At 38.9% G+C, this 13,610-nt stretch overlaps 1 protein-coding gene across 1 annotated transcript; it reads right to left on the bottom strand.

Annotated features, from left to right (window-relative positions):
• Window positions 1–882: 882 nt before the first annotated feature.
• On the bottom strand, window positions 883–12,739 carry LOC126693206 (probable aquaporin SIP2-1). The gene is made up of 3 exons (XM_050389114.1): window positions 12,231–12,739; window positions 1,352–1,612; window positions 883–1,240 (listed from the first exon to the last, which is right to left on the bottom strand). The coding sequence occupies exons 1-3, from the start codon at window positions 12,516–12,518 to the stop codon at window positions 1,076–1,078; spliced, it is 714 nt and encodes a 237-aa protein (XP_050245071.1). The 5' UTR covers window positions 12,519–12,739; the 3' UTR covers window positions 883–1,075.
• Window positions 12,740–13,610: the final 871 nt, after the last annotated feature.

The following is a 13,610-nucleotide window of genomic DNA, read 5'->3' as shown; positions in this document are numbered from 1 at the left end:
AAAAAGAAAAAGGTTGTCAATAATAACTAGGACTAGACAAAATGGATTAATGGACTAATGGTATTTTCATTTCTTTTTTTTTTTTTTTTTTTGCTCAAATTCTCCTACATCATTACTATTATATGAAATAATGCTAGTAGGAAGATACTTGTGTTCATATCGTATAAACTAGCCTAAATCATAGCATGGAGCAACCCTTCCCCCACCCCACCCCTAACAGCCATGGTATGTTAACATTCTCTTCACTTGTGATGGATCCATTTCATGATTTAAATTAAACATTACAAACCGAAAAGTGTATATAACGCCACATCATTTAAAAATTATTGTCTAATTCAAGAAATAAAATGTTAACCGTGAAATGGAGGAGACCCCTCCCCCCTCTCCCAGCGTTGCTCTCTATTTTAGTTCACTTCCCAGATGCAATTGACATTTAACCAAATAATTCTGTGTGCACTGCCATTTAGTACACTTTCTAGAGTTTCCTTTATCCCACCCAAAAAAAATGAATGTTGGTATATCAATATCACCGTATAAGAGGTATAGAAAAGTCATTCTCTCATAGTTGTAAACATTGGCTTACAAGATTGGTAAATCACCGTAGACTTCCCAATCTTTCGCTTTCTGTATTTCATGGAGATGGTTCTTGAATTTAGTTACATACCGCAATATGTTAATTCGGCATTGCCAAATTCTTCTGAAAAAAGAGTTACTTCCCATTATGCTGTTCTTGAAATTCAATTCAAAAAGTTCATATCATGCTAGCATCTTAATCATTTCTTTCATTTCTTTTTTCTAGTGATGAGAAATCTAGAGGCTCAGATTTATTTTGTGATATTATTGTTACACACGTGTGCTTGTGCAAGCACACACAATCACAGATTTGTAAATTGCGAACGGATGGGTGATTCTACTGAACACAATGGATAACATTTACAAATTGATCACCTGAAGGAACCGATAAGAATGTACTGTGTATTCCTTCAAGTCTGATAGTCTTCAGGTTTACACATCCTACTCAAATGTCAACAGATTGAATCATCTAATCCAAGTTTGAATACAAAGTGGAACTCCATTATTCTGATTTGCTCTTCATATCTGCTTTATCCTCTTTAGGCGACCGAACTACCAACCTAAAGATCCATACAGCCAGTAGAGTTGCCTCGATTGGGGCAAGCCAGTATACAAGTATATGCTCCTTGGTTATATGATCCCCACGAGCAAAAGCCCATCCCATCACCTACATAAATTGGAACATGATGATCCATTGAAGTTCAATACTTGGTGTTCTGCAGCTAAAATGGTGATATTAAAGAAAATTTTAGAGTTATTGATAATTGAAAATACTTACAGAGGCTGGGTTCATACAACCACCAGTTAGATCAGAGCCAAGTATATGAAGAGTTAGCTTGGAGACACTTGAGATCCAAGTCTTCATGAAGAAATTTCCCGGGATTTTTTGGGCCAGACCAAGTGAAATAATAACAATTGTAAATGTCAGGAATCCTTCTGTTAGTGCACCTCGATGGATGTCAACACTTAAACGCGGCCCAAGTCCAACTTCAGGAAAGGTGTCAATAATGAGCCTAACCCCAATAATAGATCCAATAACCTGAAAAACTATGAAAATCATTTCAGAAAACCCAAGCTAGCAAGCCATATTATTTTAGCATGGCAAATTATTTACTCCAAACAATATCCTTGAAAATTCCTAATCATACCACATGAGAATAATAAACTTTTATCAAATCCAATAGTTTCTCCTTCAGCCCTGCATTTCTTTTTTTCTTTTTTAATGTGTCTTTAAACTGATTTAGTCTCAAGACTGCAGGACATTTCACCAAGAATATAGACAGAACCTATACAAATAGGGAAAGACTTCAATACATTGGCTGGTGATATTATCCTATCATTTATTCATAAAATGTATGTAATGACACTGATCCACATTCCTCATGATGCACATGTAGTAAGATCAGTAGCATAAGGCTGGATCAGAAGTCACAGGATTTCCAACAGATCAACCTAGTTAGGTTCCTTCCAAGTATATTATTATGGATTTACGTATTCATGTTTGTGGGTGTGTAAGCAACCTACTTATGTGTGTATGCGTCTCTGTGCATTAGTGTATTCATGTTTGTGGGTGTAAGCAACCTATTTATGTGTGTATGCGTCTCTGTGCATTAGTGTGTGTACGTACATATGAATCTTCTTAATTGTGTATTTATGGCTATAGGTACTCTAAACAGATAATAGAGTTTAAAATGACATGAATACTAATGAAAAAGTAAAAATAAAGTGAAATTTCTAAAATATCCTTTACACTGTTAGAAGTGGCAAGACTTTTAATTTAGAATCTTGTTTCCTTTTTGAAAAAAGTGTGAAGATAATATAGGAAATTGAAGACACACAACTTTTACCTTCAAAGGTTCGTATATTTTGAGATGATTCAAAAGGAAACGTTCTGTTTTGAGACGAAGGGAATACATAACATGTATGGTATGCATGTATTTACATCAGTGTTTGTGTACTAAGTTAGGTCAATATGGTAAACAGTTTTAATTCTTAAAAATTTGCAGCTGTACAAATTAGGACAAACTTCACAATTATGTCAAATAACACTCTCTTCCTTTTCAAATAATATCAAGAGAACATTTAAGAATTAATGGTCCGTTTGGATCGAGAGGGAGGGAGGGGGAATAGAGTAGAGTAGAGTAGAATTAGCCCAAAATTAACCTATTTTTCAGCCAACTCTACTCTACTCCTCCCCTCCACTCCCCCTTCCTCCCCCTCAATCCAAATGGGCCCTAAGATAACAATACAAACAGAAACATGTTTTCAAACATAGGGCAGCATATCGTCATATCTGTCCTGTTCTTACTTTTACATCATAGATTCCTCCAATTTGCCACAACCACTATTTTCCAGTTAAATTGCAGTCTCTATTCATAAAGAGGGGTTTACAAATGGTTTGTAATGTCATCAACACAAGGTGAAATTAGCAAGTGTATAACACCATATCATTTAAATCTAAAGTAGTGTTTATGCTAGGATAAGTAAAGCATTATTTATATTGGTAAGTTTACAAACACCCAGAGGATTTTGAACTCACAAGTCACGACCTAACCCTCCACCCTTTCTTATGGGGGGCAAGGAGATGCCATTTAGGATAGAAGCATTGATGTGCAACCCCTTTCTTTTTGTGTTGTAAATGTAAAATCATTAATGATTTATTACATAGAGCCCTTTGTTTATTCTTACATAAAATTACCGTAATCACTTTATAAACTTATGCTCTCTCTCTCTCTCCCTCTCTCTCTCTCCATTTTCATAAAAACTATTGTCCTCATCTCTGTTATGATTCCATAACTTATAGCTATGTTCTCTAAGAAGCAACAATACTGACATGAGACATACAACACATTATAGATAGATGAGACAACAATTCTTCAAAACTGGGACATGATATGATTTTTTGATAAGTAGAAAAAAAAAATGATAAGTAAAACTGGGACACGATATGATTGGGACACCTTAATTAATTAAATCAATTTTCTTTTTGGTCTATATATTATATTAAATTTTGATATTTAGAAGATAAATAACAAGAACTAAAAGATTAAAAATATCTAAAACTAGATTTCAAAAATAATAGATAGAAAAGAAGCACATATTTTGAGTATAAAATAACTAATATCTATGTTTAACTTGCACAACTCAAAATACACTATCCATAAATACCCTAAAATGACATCAATCAATTTGATATTTGGTCCTTCAAATGTTTAAAATAAAGCATTCATATATGTCCTTTTCTAATAGTTGACCCCAAAGAATTTTAGAATAGCATTTAAACCCCCATCTTAAGTTTGATAAAATTTTATTTAGCCCCACCCACATCCTAGCTGTAGCCCAGTTGTGTCCCAACCATATCCCAGCCATGTCTCAAAGTATCTGAATTCAATATTTATATTTTGATTTATGGACATGTATGCAGCCATACCCAAGCTTTATCTGTGTCTGACTAGTGTCAAACAGTGATAAATATATAATATATCTTTCTTGTTCATGGAAAGCTTTTTAATCTGACATATATGCTCTCAATTAAATGTCTGAAAATTTATCTCATTAGTATTTGCATTATCAATGAGATAAATGTTCAACCAATATTTTTTTGTTTGAAATTAATTTATGTATGGGACATTTAAAATGACCAACTATATATCATTCTCCTTAATTTCTCTATCTAACTCTCTAGTAACACAAATATACCGAAACTCTCTATAAACACAAGTATGCTCACATACAGTGTAGATAACATGAACACAACCATTTTCTTGCATGTTTTACTCTAGCTACCTCTCTGTAAACACACTCTCATGCCACACACTCTCATGCCATATACAAACAAACTAAAGAACGGATATTTTCAAATTGCTCATCCAAGCATGTACATAACACGGATGAGCTCACTAGATCGATTCAAGATGAAGTCACTCAGTGTATGCTTTTTGCAGTTCATATAGTTTTATTGGATGAAACCAGACATGGAATCAATGTCAAGTTAAAAATTTGGAGGCTTTAGAATCTAAGGACTTTCGGAGATGAAAAGGTTGTAAGACTTGATTTTTAAGAGATACCAAACAGTAAGTGCTTTTGACATCTGGGATCAATAATTCATAAGGATGAAGAGATTGAAGAGGACGCAAATCATAGGAAAGGGCAGGGATGAAGAGGAGAAGCACATCAAGAGTATTGTGTGATTGTAGATACCTACTAAGTTAAAAGGGAAAATTTTATAAGACACCTGTTAGACTAACTATGCTCTATGGTATTGAATTTTAAAGTTACTAAGAAGCAACATGTTCATATAGTAAGTGTAACTAAAATGAGCATTTTTTTTTTTTTTTTTTGATAAGTAAGAATGTTATATAAACGAACGGCTACTCTATGCATGTAAAAATATAGAGCAAACCCAGAAAATACAAGAAGAACAAAACAAAGAGAAAACATAAAAGAAAACCAAACAACAGATTAGTTAAAAAAGAGAAAGAGAACTAAGAAAAGAAGGGAGAGAATCACTAGTTGTGAGTCCCCAAGTCCGAGACCAATAAAAAAGAGTCCCACTAAAAGAAGCAAGCATCTGATCATCGGAACTATTCAAATCCTCAAAAGTCTGCTGATTCTGTTCCTTCCAAATACACCATAGGATGCACAATAGTACTAAGTTCCAAATCTGAGACGAATGCTTCCCCACCTAATCCCACCAGCCAAAAAGCAAATTTAGGATCGATCTAGGTATAACTCAAGACAAACCAAAAGTTATTAAGGCAAAGCTCCACAACCGATGAGCCATCTCACAATGAAGAAGTAAGTGGTCTACCGTCTCTCCACAATCTCAGCACATAATGCACCAGTCTACCAAAACCAATCTCCTCAATCTCAAGTTATCACCCGTTAGGATCTTATTCCAAGCTACACACCAAACAAAAAAAGAAACCCGTCTAGGTGCCTTTGCTCTCCATATACCTTTCCAAGGAAACACGATTGCGGGAGAATCCCGCAATTTGTTATAATACGATCGGATGTCAAACTCCCCATTAGGTTTCAACTTCCATCTCATCCGGTCTCCAACATCTAGTAGAGTATTAGCTCCCAATATACGAAGAAAATGCAGCCCTTCATCCATATCCCAATCATTAAGCTCTCGAAAAAAACGAACATCCAAAATTCTTTTATCCTCCACCCCCTACCTTGACAAAAAAGCTTCAACAAATGCCTCCTTATCAATGGCAATACCATACAGCCTTGGGAAAGCCAATTGGAGAGGTTGATCCCCATACCACCTATCCTGCCAAAATCTTACTCTATTCCCCAACCCAACAACAAACTGACAATTTTTGCTAAAATCCTCTCATCCCATATGAATACCTCTCCACAAACCACACCCATTAACTCCCCTTCCTAGCTTTGAGGTCCATCCCCCCCAATCTTCCCCATATTTCGAAACTACCACCCTCCTCCATAACCAATCCTCTTCCTTCCCAAACCGCCACAACCATTTTCCCAATAAGGCCTTATTGAAAGTAGTAAGTTTTCTTATCCCCAAGCCACCGTTAGCTACAGGCGCAAAAACTTTATCCCATCCTACCAGATGAGTCTTGCTATCACCCCATAGAAAATCCCTTTGCAACTTTTCAATTTTATTAGCCACATAAGTAGGAATGGTGAATAGAGATAGAAAATAGGTAAGAAGACTAGATAACATACTCTTGAGTAACATCAAACGACCCCTTTAGACAAATACAACTTCTTCCACCCGGCTAATTTCCGCTCAATTTTTTCCAAAATGGGATTTCAAATAGAAGGGAAGTTATGCAAAGCCCCCAACAGCATGCCAAGATAAGACATAGGCAAAGTTCCAACACTATAGCCCAAAATTTCAGCCAGGGCATGCACATTATCAACCTCCCCTATTGGAACCATTTCACTCTTGTGCACATTGACCTTCAAACTTGTTACCGCTTGAAAACTGAGTAACAACAACCGAATATGAAGAATTTGCTCCACATCTACATCACAAAATAAGATAATATCGTCTGCAAACAATAAATGTGAAACACTTTCTCCACCACCCCTCCTACCCTCAACTTTAAAACCACAAATCAAGCCAGCTCCCTCCACTCTTCTCAACATCCTACTGAACACCTCCTTCAAAATCAAAATCAGCATAGGAAATAGCGGATCCCCTTGTCTTAAACTCCTTGAACTACCAAAAAAATCAGCTGGAGACCCATTAATCAAAACAGAGAACTGAACTGTGGATATAAAAGTACGGATCCACTTACACCACTTCACTCCAAAACCCATTCTATTCAACAAATCTAGCAAAGCCTCCCAATTCACATGATCGTAGGCCTTCTCAATATCAACTTTACAAATGACTCCAAGAACCCTACTCTTCCCTCAGCTATCCACACACTCATTCGCAATAAGAATCGGCCAAGGATTTGTCTCCCACCCACAAAGCTATTCTAAGTCTCAGAGATCAACTGATCTAAAACCACTCTCAAACAATTTGCCAAAACCTTAGCCAAGATTTTATACACACTCCCGACCAAGCTAATAGACCGGAAATCTCTATGTGTGCTTAGAATTGAAACCTAACAAACTATACAAGGTTTACACTTTGCGTAAGTCCAGCAGCTTTAGCTCTTTGAATGCACAAGCTTTATGTGTGCTTTGAGTATGCTTGATTTGCCTAGCTTTTAAATTAGTTCTGTCTATAGTATCAATGGGTGGAATTCGTAGTTTTTTCATTGAAGTTAAGCTTTTTCAATTGGTGGTTGAGGAAGGAGGAAATTTTTTCACCTTACACTTCATCTAGTTCATGGACAAGAATGCAGCATTATGGTTGATGAAGAATATAGAACACACGGTGGTCGGAATCAATCCCAAACAGTTTTTTACACTTAGAGAAGGAGATACCGCATACACTTTGCAGCGGGGATCAAACTCCTTTGGTCAGTTTCTTTTAGTGTCTGAACTCAAAGTTGGCGGGCATAGAAGATCTGTCATAATTCCTGGAGGCAAAGCACAAAATGGTTGGAAGGTCTTTGGGCTTGAACTGAGGAAGATGTTGGAACCTGGTCAATATGCTTTAGGTGATTCAAGCCAGGCCAAATTTGTGTCTCAGCCACAAAGGAGAATGTCGGGGTTTCATCCCTCTCGATCTTTTGTTGAGGCACTGAAGGTTCAGGTGTAGCCAAGGGATGTGACTCACTCACAACATTTTACAACCAAGTATAAGGTTAAAAATATGATTCAGGGGGAGTTTTGAAGAGGCAAAATCAGTCAAGGGGGTTGTTGGCAATGAATCAAAAACTTACAGGTGCTAAGGTGGGGGATGTTCTGGTGGGCAAGCCTGATACAATGGTGGTTGGAGGAAGGGATAGGAGGGAGCAGTGCATTAATGTGGATACAAAATTAGGTGAGCAAATTCTGGCAGAAAATAAGAAACATATCCCAATAAGATTCAGTTTGAATCCAAAATCAGATGAAAATGGGAAGAGGAGTGATATAAGGAGATCATGCTGGATAGGGAGTGGCCTAATTGTGGAAGTTGATGTGGAAGGAGATGGGTTTCCTGGGACAGCAATAAAGGGGGAGTGAAAAATTTTAAATGGGTATCACGGGCTCATATAAAGGATTTGGTGGGCCTAGACACTAACTGTGACTAACAGGTGGGCTTCCCTAGCTTAGAGCTCACAGGCCCAATTAGGATGGAAGTGGATGAGAGTTCCTTGTTAGCTGAACCAAGCCCACCAAAGCCAAAAGCCCACATGTCAGCGATGGTGGTGATGGCCACTGCCCTTCACGAAGCTTCATTGAGTCAGAATGAGTTGGGTCAACTTGGTGAGCTTCCGAGGGTGGTCGACGTCACAGCAGATGGGGGATCTCAAGCTGAGAAGCTACCGGTGCCAATGATTCAGGTGCGAAATCAAGCATTGGCGACAGCGACGGGTGTTGATAACTGTGAGATCATGGTTTGTCATATCGAGATGATGGGTAGGCTTGTGAAGCCCTCGATGGTAGCTAAGTGTACTGATTCCGATGGATTTAGTGTTGAGGAGCCATCGATGATATTGGACAAACCCGATGCAGATCTTACCCACTCCATGAGGATGATGAAGAACCCTGATGGTGATTATGAGAAGATAGTGGGTTGCCTTGAGGAGTCATCGCTGGAGAAGGTGGGTATTGGGCAGGGCCCAAAATAGTCAGTAACCCATGACGTTTATAACTTAAGCCCGATGACCACAAGCCCAGTTAACACAGAGACTGGGGAATGCTCCAACATTTATTCAAGCCCATTCTCTACTCCCAATGGGTCTAGAGAGAAGCCCACAGTATTTCCTAATTGTTTAGTGATGCCGGTAGAGATGTCGAGGAGTAATTCTGAAGAAGCTTCTCAATCTCTTAGTCGCAAGTGCCTTCACAGGTAGGGGCTCTCCAGACTGATGCAGATGGAGGTTTGGTTAATCATCCATGGAGTGCTTCGTCGGTAGGAGTGTCGAGGCTGCACAGAGTATCTTCAGAAAATGATTTTCAGGTTTAGTTCAGACCGGAAAAGTATTTTGGGCTCAAAAATGCTGCCGGGTGGGTTGGTTTCTGAGGATACGAGGTCGATCACTCTCGAATTTGTGCCGAGATTGATTGGACCATCTTTTCCCAAGCATTTTTTGGAGTTTTGGCGAGCTAGGTCAGTGGGTTTTGGAGCATCAGGTCAAGAGGTAAACTCCTTTTCTAGTAAGGAATTCTTAAGCCTTTCTGGGGAGGTCATGCTTGTTGAGGATGTAGTTGATTTTTCTGTGAGCTTGGGTGAAACAGAACTGACAGATTGTTTACCTCTAAGGATTATTGCTCCGAGTGCATCGACAACTTCGGCAAAGTTGGAGGAGGTCACTCAGGCATTGAGTATTGAGGCGAAGTTGGATATTTCTGGGTGGGTGAAACACAAAATCCCTGGTTTCAATAAATTGGTTGGGTTGCCAATGACTCTGGCATGAGAAGTTGTGCATTGCTCTCTTACAAAGGCTAGAAACTGAGATGGAGGCAGCCAATGTGTTACACCGGAAAGGAACAAGTAGTCAAAAAGTGGCTTAGTCCAAAAACATGGGACGTAGAGAGCTGTGAAACTTGATCTCTTCCGTGAATTATGATGGGAGATAGATGATTGGTTGTGTTGGTGTCAGTAGGTGGGGATATTTTTGTGGTAATGAAGATAAAAATGATTTCGTGGAATGTTAGAGGTTTAAACGATCCTCGGAAACGACTTGTGGTGAAGAATTTGTTGCGGGAGTGGAAGTGTGATGTTTATTTACAAGAGACGAAAATTGCTAGCATGTATAGACAGCTGGCTTGTAATTTGTGGAGCTGTCCATATGTGGATTGGGCTGTTTTGGAGGCTGATCGGACTGCTGGTAGTATTTTAATTATGTGGGATAAAAGGGTTTTGGATAAGGTAGAGGTTATGGTTGGTACATTCTCAATTTCGGTAAAGTGGCAAGGGGTGGAGGACAGTTTCATATGGGCATGTTCAAGAGTCTATGGCCCAAATGAGAATAACGAGAGGGGTCACATGTGGGAAGAGTTGGTGGGTATTCAGCAGTATTGGAGGATACAATGGTGCTGCTTTGAGGATTTTAATATTGTTCGCTTTCTTAGTGAGCGTAGGGGTGAGACACGTTTGACCCTAACTACGGAAAAATTATTTGAATTTATTGAAGACCTAAACTTGATTGATTTGCCTTTGGAAGGAGGTAGCTATATATGGTCAAGTGGTACTGATCAACCAGCGATGTCTAGAATTGATAGAGCTTTGGTCACTCCAAATTGGGAGGAACACTTCCCAGATGTTTTTCAAAGGATTCTACCCCGTCCTATCTCTGACCACAGTCCAATTCTTTTGGAGACAGAGGGGTTTGTGGATAAAGTTCAATCCTAGTGGAATCGGCATTCTTTTGTAGGTACACCTAGTTTCGTGCTTGCCAAAAAATTAAAGGCTCTGAAAGAGGACGTTGTACAATGGAATCGCTGAGAGCTTGGTAATGTAGAGCGTCAAAAGAAACAATTACTAGAGGAGTTGACAAAATTAGACGCTATGGAAGGGGATTTAAGTCTCACTGATGGGGAGAAATGGCATAGGGCAGATTTGAGGTCCCAGGTGAAGCATCTTCTTTTCTTGGAAGAAATTTCTTGGAGACAAAAATTTAGGATGTTATGTATCAAGGAAGGGGATAATAACACCAAGTTCTTCCACAAAATGGCTAACTCCCATGGAAGGTATAATCATCTGAGGACCTTGGAGGTGGATGGGGTGGTTTTTGAGGAGAAACCCAAGGTAACTAATCAAGTAGTCCAGTTTTATAAAAATTTGTACAAGGAGTCTGAGGGGTGGAGGCCATTTGTGGAGGGTTTGGAGTTTGATCGTATTGGGGATATGGAGAGGATTTGGCTTGAACAGAAGTTTGAGAGAGAGAGGAGATACTTCAAGTCATAAGTGAGTTGGATGGGGACAAAGCTCCAGGTCCGGATGGGTTTACTAAGGCATTTTATCAGCATTGTTGGAGAGTAGTAGAGAAAGATGTCTTAGTAGTCTTTGAAGATGTTTTTAGATGTCTTAGTGGATAACTAAAATGAGCATTTTAGATGGATAAGTACAAACAGAAGGAGATATGAGATTCAGTATGAAGAAATATGCTTAAAGATAGGGAGTGAAGAATCGCTTGAGATGGTTTCGTCATGCACAGAGAAGAGTGATTAATGCACCAATGAGGAAAAGTGAGTTATTTGAGTCAAGTCTACTAAGGATCTATAGCCAACCTCAAAGTTTTGAGACTAAGAGTTGATTATTGTATCTTAGGTAGACTTCCATATTTGCATAATCTTCAAATTTGAGGAGAGGAAAGTAACAGAACTATGTATCTAGCACGAAAAGATGATGTTCTTTTTCAATAGAAGGATTAAAAACCTTTTGCGTAATCCTCTAATGTCATTTTTTTTGTTGGGGGTGAGAGAGAGAGAGAGAGAGAAATCAAAATCTTAAGCTATTAAGTAAATCCAGAAAGCCTATGACATCAAATCAAGAATAAGACATAAGCTATCCTTTGTCTCAAGTATAAGCTATCAGACCAATAACTCATTTATTCAATAAGGAATTATCAAACAGTAAGTGCACAAGGACACATTCAAGAAAAGGTGCATTTCAGATTTTCAACTCCAATCAGTAATATCAAACAGAAAGTGCGAAACAGCACAAAGTACATATTCAAGAAAAGATGCTCCTGATATTTCTACAAAATTGCATTAATGAAAATTAACAAAATTTCTTTGATTTAGATTTTTATTCTGGAACGAAGAATATTAAAGAAAAATAATCCACTTATTAAGCCTTAAACAAAAATTTGCCAATATTGAGGCGAAATTATTCCATAATTTTTCAATCAAAACGACAAAACCAGAAACCCGTTTCCTCTTATAATCCTTCTCTTTCTCTCCGACCAAACATGCAAATAAACCAAACCCAGTTCACTTATCAATCAAACAAACGTATCTCAAAATCAGACAGCGCTTCAACACCCAAGATAAAGAAAAACCCAATTCTCATTTTCAATCAAACCAACCGATTTACCAATAGAATCATTGAAAGCACCAAAAAAAAAGCTAACCTGCGCCGGGATTCTAGCACCAACATTAAAGATGAAATGCCTGAAATCACCAGAAATTGCATCAGCCAACACAGTGAGAGGATTGTAGGCTCCACCTTTGGTTATCTTGCCCAAGAAAGCAAAGAAGAACAAAACAAGAATAGAGAGCATGCACTTGATAACCTCACCACTAGGTTCATGTCTGCCAAACCCCAAAATATTGTACACAAAAATACTGTTCAAAGTCCCTGACCAAACCCACATGAAAGAGATTATCAAATCTGAGACCAATAAACCAACCCCAGCCATTTTTTTTTTTTTTCCAAAACAAGGATTCTGGGTTTTTTTTTTGTTTTGTAACTGTTTTTGGGTGTTGGCTAGGATTTAAGGACACAACCTCTTTCTATGTGGGCGTGGAGAAAAATCTAGGAAGAGTAAATGTACACGCTTTCAACTCATGTTGGAAGATTTTTGAGATGATGACTCTAAAGAAAAGCAGAGATTCCATTGGGTTTTAGAAGCGAAATTTCGTGTGTTTGTTAGTTTTAACGGGCCAAAATTGGCAATTAACTAACGTGTTGTCGTATTGGCTAGTGGATACAATAATTTAATGGGTCCCCACATTAGGGCGTTCGTGGATAATGATGCAAGATTCGTGAGTCATGAAGTTAGGTTTAGTTCAAATTCAAACATTTTACCGGACCGGCCGATTCAACCGGTTCAATTGAAAACCGAACTCTAAGCCGGCTAAAATGGCCAACTGGCCTTAAAATCGTAACTATCTAGTTAGTAGGCGCTGTTTAGAAACATATTTTGTTAATAGCATCTCGAGTCTTAAAGACTAGATTTTGGGCTTCAAAATCGAGTCTTTGAGGCTCGATTTGTATGCTTAGACCAGTTCTGATATGGCACTTTGTCCACATGGGTATCCACCTGGAAATCGAGTCTCTAAGACTCGATTTCAAATCCAAAATTTTTAAAAAAGAATTCTAAGTCTCTACATGCCAAAATACCCAAAACAAATTTAAGAACGCAGATCAGATCAGATCAGAGGGAGAGAAAGAGAAACACACAGCTACTCAGATCAGATCAGAGGGAGAGAAACAGAGAACCTCACCGCTAAACCTCACCAGCGCGGCCTGGGGCTCGCGCCGGCCAGCGTCGCGCGCGACCAGGGGCTCGCGCCGGCCTGGGGCTCGCGCGAGCCCTCAGGCCGCACGCGACCCAGGCTCGCGCGAGCCCCAGGCCGCGCGCGAGCCCCAGGCCGCGCGCGAGCCCCAGGCCGCGCGCGAGCCCCAGGCCGCTTGGGTCGCTGGTCAGTTTCTGGTCATGCCGCGCGCACCTGGGTCTCCGATCTCGATCTTCTCTCCCTCTCTGTTTTTGGTTTTCTTTTCTTTTTTC

Source organism: Quercus robur, chromosome 7, assembly GCF_932294415.1.
Source record: "Quercus robur chromosome 7, dhQueRobu3.1, whole genome shotgun sequence".
Lineage (NCBI taxonomy): Eukaryota > Viridiplantae > Streptophyta > Magnoliopsida > Fagales > Fagaceae > Quercus > Quercus robur.
This window is presented reverse-complemented; position numbering and strand designations above follow the sequence as displayed.